Here is a 7026-nt window from a genome sequence, read left to right as displayed (position 1 = left end):
CAGAGATATGCTGAGATCATAGAGATACGCTGAGGCAGATACACAGAGATCTGCTGAGATCACAAAGATAGGCCGAAGTCACAAAAAGGTGCAGAGGTCTAGTCAGTCAGACTGTCGTCCTCCTTCGACTAGACTTGTGGGGGAGGCTTGTGATACGGTTAGTGATGGAAGGGCCCAAGAGGAAAGGATTGGAAAAGTCCAGGCTATGTGGCGGTCAAAAGTTACGAGGAGGTGGCGGTCAATAGTCATGGGGACTTGGCGTTCAAAAAGGGCAGGCTGACAGGGCAGTCAGGGCTCAGCATAGGCGGAAGCGGGTTGGGGTCGGCAGAGCTGAGCGGAGTCAGCCCGAGCTACAGATCTGCGGTGAAGGGCCAGGAAGTACAAAGTGCAGGACGCAAGTCGAGGTCGGCAGAGCTGAGCGGAGTCAGCCCGAGCTACAGATCTGCGGTGAAGGGCCAGGAAGTACAAAGTGCAGGACGCAAGTCGAGGTCGGCAGAGCTGAGCGGAGTCAGCCCGAGCTACAGATCTGCGGTGAAGGGCCAGGAAGTACAAAGTGCAGGACGCAAGTCGAGGTCGGCAGAGCTGAGCAGAGGCCAAGAACTGGAGGTATAGGCCAACGAGTCAGGGTCGGCAGAGCTGAGCGGAGTCAGCCCGAGCTACAGATCTGCGAGGTCGGTAGAGCTAAGCAGAGGCCAAGAATTGGAAGTATAAGCCAACGGGTCGGGAGCGGCAGAGCTGATCAGAAGCGGCCCGAGCTACAGACCTGCGGTTGAGGGCCAGAAAGTACAAAGCGCAGGATGCAGGATGAAGATCAGCGTAGCTAGGTCTAGACAGTTAGGGCTGCAGGTTTGCGAGTTGGAGGCCTGGAAGTGCGAACCACTGGTGCAGGCTGGTGCGCAGACACAATGAGTCGGAGGAGCTAAGTGATAAGGGAGCGGAGAATCTCAACGGCCCGTCAGGGGTAATCATTACATACCAACAATGCGGGTGAAGGCGAAGGTTCCTGAAACGAAAATATGCCCTCATAGCCAGTAGTAGCCTGCCAGCTGTCCCTCATTACAGGACAAAACCCAAGTGCGAAGGCGGAGGTTCCTAACAGAAAGATGCTCTCACAACAAATAGCAACGCGACAGGTGTCCTAGACTAGCGGACAAAGCCGGGCGTCTAACGTTTTCTGACAGGAGGGCAGGTTCTGGCAGGAGGACGCATAAAAGGGGAGAAATCCCTCGTACGCAGGGACGCGCACATACTCTCTCGTCACTTTTTTCCACAACTATTTTTTTCTTCTGCTTCTCTCTGTTCTTTCTGGGGAAAAAGGACCTGACTTGAGCGTCGGAGGGCCTGATCCGGGGACTTTTTCCCTGGGTTTCGGTCTCTAACGTGAAGGGGAGATCGTCTGAGTGTGTGCAGGAGTCCTGTAGCGGCGTCAGCCACCCGTGGGGAGCCTGCATCGCCCGCGACTTCCCGTCAACGCCCAGTCCACCGCGACCGGCCTCTATCCGACTCAGCCTCCAGACGGGATCAATATTTATTTTTAAAAATTTTTTATTTCTTTCGTTTTATCGCAAATGCACCTATTTTCAGTACTTCTGAATTTTGAATGAACACTTTTAAAGATACATCGATCTAAAATTTATCTTTAATTTATTTTTTTTCTGAATATTTATTTTCTTATTTGCATTATGTAAGTTCAGATTTTTCAATTAGGGGAATCGATGATCCGAGAATAAATTCACTTAAAAGCTTTGTGCATTACATCAACGATAACATCCGTTGTTTAGTGCCTAAAAGTAAGCACGAGAGTAGGGAGAGAACAAGAACTAGATATCGAGAAGTAATGGATGATGCAAAGGGAACAGCAGAGAACATAGACAAGCCGCGAAATCGAAACTCTTAGTAGTACAAAGCATTGGCTGAGGACTTTTCGAGTGGTCGATAAATCTCATCAATGTGACCGCAACTCTTGTACTAAGGGACCGAGCTTTTGAGCCCCAAGAAACAAAGCATCCGCCAGAACAATAAGTCCAAGCTGAAACATCGAATGAGAGAATAAGGAAATCAAAGAACTTGCACAGATTGCTAGCTCATTGGATCCTAACGAGATATTGAAGTGATACTGAGAATTTGACATTATTACCAGACGTCCGGTGAAGACCAACCGATAACTCCAACCTTCCTTGGAAGCCATAACGCGTTGTTGGTCCGTCCAACTGAAAACATACAGCGAAAAAGCAAGAATATCAGTAGTACTGAAATTTTATTACATGAAGCAAGATTTTTCACACCATGTTGTTTACAGATGCTAACATAGAGAAGGCATCACGAGGAGGAAAACAAAAAAAAAACTTGGGAGTGCACAAAATTACCCAAGGAATTCAGAAACTCCACCTATTCCAGCAAGTTTGAAAGGTTGGGGACCTTCCCGAGGAAAATCCTTGAATGATGGAGATTAAATGTTCATGGTGAAACTTCAACAACACATTAAAATAAAATGTGCTTTATGAATGAGTCGTATGTATGTGCAATATCTCAGCAAGTTAAACACGAAAAATACAACCTTACCTTCATATGCTAGCATATACCACAAATGTGCATGGGTTACTGGGCTAGCATAGTTTCAAGTTCGCACATATACGAAGTGCATCTATGTTATCCACATGCATGGTGCAAATACATTCGTCGTTACCTCTTCTTCGGAAGCTTCCAAACCTCCTTGCACCCAGAACAGGTTTCTGAAACCTGCATTGTATAATTGTTCGCAAGCAGCGAGAGATCTGCAATTGAAACAGATACAGAAGAGAATTACATTTTTGAGAAAATAATGTCCTGGATGTAGCATCCATCATCTAATGACTGTCGAAAGGATAAGTTCTATATCATATAAAATAAAGAGATAAAATCAAACAAAAAATGGACCAGATCACTGCAACCTCAGATTCAATCATTATTGATACAACTTTCAGATGGTTGAACTTGGAAGTTGTATGGGAAACAAAAAGAAAGAATCGAGAATCAAAAGTGGCAAATAAGACAGCATAGATGGTTGGATAATATGTAGAGAATGATGCTTAGCTGGTTAAAAGCAACCATCTTAACAAATTAAAGAACAATAGTTCTACCCAACATCTGCTTGGCCTAGTGGTAAGCGAGCTAAATCTTGCTGTAAAAGGAGAATTTATCTCCCACCCGATATGGCGTGGGGAGCATTTTATGGTGGAGAATCTACAGCCTACTCAACTTCATAACCCATTTTATTTTTTATTCTGCGACTAAATTAACCCAAATTTCTGCTACTTACACACCTGTTCATCCTCTTGCAAAAAAAAATTAATATAATAAAAAACACAAATTTCATTAATCACACATCAATGCAGCATTTCCACATTTTACATTCACATTGCCTATAACATGATGGAGAGTGTACCGGTATTATTGAAGATGTAAGAAGCAACTGAACCTCAATAAACATTTATCTAATATTCAATTTTAAGATCCATAAGTGAGGAAAATCGGCATTGCCAACTGAAATCTTATTTACCTTAGTCATATGAGATTATTACCTTAGTCCTTTCTGACATACTACAACAATGTCTGTATCTTTTGGAAACTTCTCCTCAACTTTGTTGACAAAATCCCTGAGGATATATTGGACTGGGTGTCAAGGATGGAATGTTGGTACAAAGGTACACTCATAAGGAACATACTTATCATATGCTAACATTGGATTGCCACTCCACCAACCCCCTGCAATAAAAACAACACCAAAAGATGACAACAAGTAAGCATCTCTTCCAGTTTAGAGATCCCATTCAATATACTATAGAACCCTTTCACCAGTGAGTTCTTTTGTTTATACACCATCTTTGCTACAATTAGATGTCTTAATTATGACCTCAGAAAAAGTTATGCAGAGACACAATATGATTGTCTCAATAAATTATTTATAGTCATAGTAATGTTCATAGAAAACATCATTTGAAGGGGGAAAGGAATCACTGGAAATAATATATCTTCATTTTTTTATAGTATCATTATCTCAGTATATGCCAGAGTTAAAAACTAAATACGTGATAATTCCCACAAAAACTTCAAGCACAAAACTTCAGAAGACAGTATTCAAGAAGAAGCTTATAGAATTAGCAGAGGTTTTCCCCTAAAAAAACACATATAATCTGAATAGTAGACCTTCAACGTTTCATTTTTTTCCTTTATCAAGGTAAGTTACACATTTGATATCCCGGTTAACTGACAAGTTAAAACAATACCCACAAGATTTTTCCTTCCAATAAATTGAGGAAGGAAAAAGAAATGAATAAGGTTGCCACTTCAGGACAATTAACTGAAGTGACAAATGTTAATCTTATATGATAGATAAGGTAAGCAATCTAATAAGTTGCAGCATTGCACAGTGTGCTTAAGAAAGCGGATAGAAAACAACTTGAAGATGATTCTAATTTTTGTCTTATATGACTGCAATTCTCTAAAGTAAGCTTCTTATTATTACCCATGGCAAAGTTTGTGATTTTCCTAGAAAGAGCTCCAACATCTGATCCTTTGTCTATGTCAAATATTGGTACCCAAGTGGAACCTCTGACCCATGCCTGCAGGTAAGGTATGATATTGTCAGACTAAGGAAGAAAACCAATTTTTTCAGGAAATATAGAAAAAAGCTCTTGACGTAAAGACACCTTCTCATGCTCAGTTGAGGGGCGAACATCAAGAAGGGCTTTGTTTGAAAGTTGAATTGCATAACCAGCTTCTCTAGGCGTAAGAACCTTAACTTTCTGTTCCCTAATCTTCAAAAAGAGGACAATTTATAAACATGCAACTTGAAATTCCATATTTAATGCTGAATTTAGCATCCCCATGTACTCCTATCATATGAAAAACTGTATTTGTCCCAACTACTCAGTATCAACTACATAAATCTTATCCTTCCATTGAGCTTGTTCTATGCATTGCTATATCACTAGTAATATGTATGAAAAGATAACAAAAACATCATATTAAGAATCTAGTGTTCGTCTTGATAACGAAACAATCTGCTACATTGTTCTTCAAATGTTAAGTTCAGCACTTCCTCTGTCTACCTTTAATTGTCAGAAATATAGGAATGCAACTTAAAATTTTCAATATCCATAAGATCATTTAGCAAAAATTTCCTAGAAATTAAGTTTTGAAAAGCAATAATGACAAAGAATGCAAAATTATCCCCACATTTCTACTAGTCATCTATCTATCCATAACAGATGGCAAAGACGAAACATCAAAGTGAAATTATCTAGGGCACGAGCCTAAAAGAGTGCACAAGCCGTACAAATGGCCGATTCCTTGCTACAAATGAGATGGCATGAATGCCAGCAAGATACCAGAGATTCCCATCTTCTTCGAGCTGCAGCCATCTCTTTGGCCTGCCGCGTCTCCTCCTCTTCTCCACCAACAGCCGCATCCATCCTCACATCAGCCCTCAACCTCTGCATCGACATCAAACCAAAGCCAGACACCATAAATAGTAAATAAATAAATGAACAAGATTCACTTTTGGGGAAAGTAAAGATCGAGTAAAAAACAGTCAAGAGATAACATTGGATCGGGAAGAACATCTTCCACCGCTTTCGACAAAGAATGGCTTTGTGGCCTGCGGCAGCGGAGCTCTTCCCCGGAAGTCAGCTCGACGGCGATGAGGAATTCTATATGCCGCGAGTGTAGTCGTGAAGGTGCTCCCAAGAGCTTCCATCTCAGAGGGTTCGGCAGCTGCAAGAGAAGGGGGCGACGCCGAAATGGTGGAGAGACGACGAGGCCAATGACAGTGATGGCTTATCTTCGACAAAATTTCAATTTGCCTTAAAACTAATCCAATATTTCATTTCACCTCCCATTTAAACTATCATATCACCCCTGTAAGTTTTAAAAATCTTTTGATAAGTAAAAAACATAAAGGGCAAAAAACGACCCTTTTTTTAAGGAATCGTAGAGGCGCATCCTTCTTTGATTTATTATCAAAATGAGTCACCATCCCTTGATTAATTTACCTTTCTATCCTGATTAGACAATTTGTCCGGGTTTCATTAGTTTGCAAACTGGTTCAAGGTTGCCTGGCGTGGGTGAGAAAAAAATATTCGACATTTATTTGTGCTTTTTGAAAAACTTTAAACATTTTGAACTTTCCTCTTTGAACTCCCTAGCTTGTTCGCCCTTCACTGTCATCGATCAACTCTACTATACCGCCTCGCCTGCCAGTTGCCGTTCATTTTGCAGCGTGTTTCCTTGTATATGCTCATCTTTTATCATCTGATCTTTTAACTGTATGTTATTGTCTCATCTTATATTTAGAGTTGAATTTTAGTGCTAGTTTAGTTCCCATTTGAATTTCTAAACATCTTCCTCCTCCATCTATTTATCATTATTGTAGCATATATAGTGATTATAGCTGCTACAACAGAGGGTGGGCAGTCAATCTGTTAAACCAATCAACCCGCTCATATCGATCCAAATCGAATAAAAAAAGACTCTGTCAGATATAGGGCCGGATGTAAGATCCTGATATTACATTATCAGATCTAGTAGGGCCGGATAGGTTTGAATTCGAATTTGATCTCTTTCCATACTTCACAAACAGCGGCTAGTTCATGGCTCCATTTGAAAGCTTCACGGATAATTTCATTACCTTCACGAGCAAGATCACATCCCTCATTACGAGCTTGTACACACGCTTCTAAAGCCACCCTATTAGCTACTGCACCAGGTGCATTTCCCCAAGGGTGTCCTAAAGTTCCAATAATCGAACCAACCTGATTCGTGATCATCCCTACTTGTAGCAATTACTGTCGATAAGTTGCTACACGTTGTAGCAGCTACTGTCGATTAGCTGTTACGTGTAATGAGTAATGTCTATTATCATTTTAAAATATTTTATTTTTTGTATTTATATTTATATTTATATTTATATTTATATTTATATTTATATTTTATATTTCATTGGATATAGGATTAGATATCCAAATAACTAATAATTCTTCAGATATC

General features: G+C 40.6%; 1 protein-coding gene across 3 annotated transcripts; it reads right to left on the bottom strand.

Annotated features, from left to right (window-relative positions):
- Positions 1–1716: 1716 nt before the first annotated feature.
- Positions 1717–5830, bottom strand: LOC121985440 (rhodanese-like domain-containing protein 11, chloroplastic). Of its 3 annotated transcripts, XM_042538900.1 has the most exons (10): positions 5585–5829; positions 5370–5474; positions 4689–4796; positions 4505–4601; positions 3705–3744; positions 3561–3635; positions 2687–2774; positions 2367–2434; positions 2138–2210; positions 1717–2029 (listed from the first exon to the last, which is right to left on the bottom strand). In XM_042538900.1, exons 1-10 carry the CDS (start codon positions 5735–5737, stop codon positions 1946–1948), a joined length of 891 nt encoding a protein of 296 aa, XP_042394834.1. In that variant the 5' UTR covers positions 5738–5829; the 3' UTR covers positions 1717–1945. The 3 variants fall into 3 exon arrangements, with proteins under 3 accessions (XP_042394834.1, XP_042394833.1, XP_042394835.1); XM_042538899.1 differs by lacking the exon at positions 2367–2434 and having other exon boundaries at positions 5585–5830; XM_042538901.1 differs by lacking the exon at positions 2367–2434 and having other exon boundaries at positions 4689–4791; positions 5585–5727.
- Between the last annotated feature and the right edge of the window lie 1196 nt (positions 5831–7026).

Source organism: Zingiber officinale, chromosome 5B (assembly GCF_018446385.1).
Source record: "Zingiber officinale cultivar Zhangliang chromosome 5B, Zo_v1.1, whole genome shotgun sequence".
Classification (NCBI taxonomy): domain Eukaryota; kingdom Viridiplantae; phylum Streptophyta; class Magnoliopsida; order Zingiberales; family Zingiberaceae; genus Zingiber; species Zingiber officinale.
Note: the sequence above shows the minus strand (reverse complement) of the source record. Positions and strands in the feature narration are given on the sequence as shown.

Excerpts from the sequence above, each read along its gene's own strand:
- LOC121985440 (XM_042538899.1), bottom strand. The coding sequence starts at position 5,737 with ATGGAAGCTCTTGGGAGCACCTTCACGACTACACTCGCGGCATATAGA. Across the intron at positions 3,745-4,504 it reads AATCACAAACTTTGCCATGG|GGGGTTGGTGGAGTGGCAAT; the intron begins GTAATAATAAGA and ends TTTTTATTGCAG. Across the intron at positions 2,775-3,560 it reads GTATGTCAGAAAGGACTAAG|ATCTCTCGCTGCTTGCGAAC; the intron begins GTAATAATCTCA and ends TTTCAATTGCAG.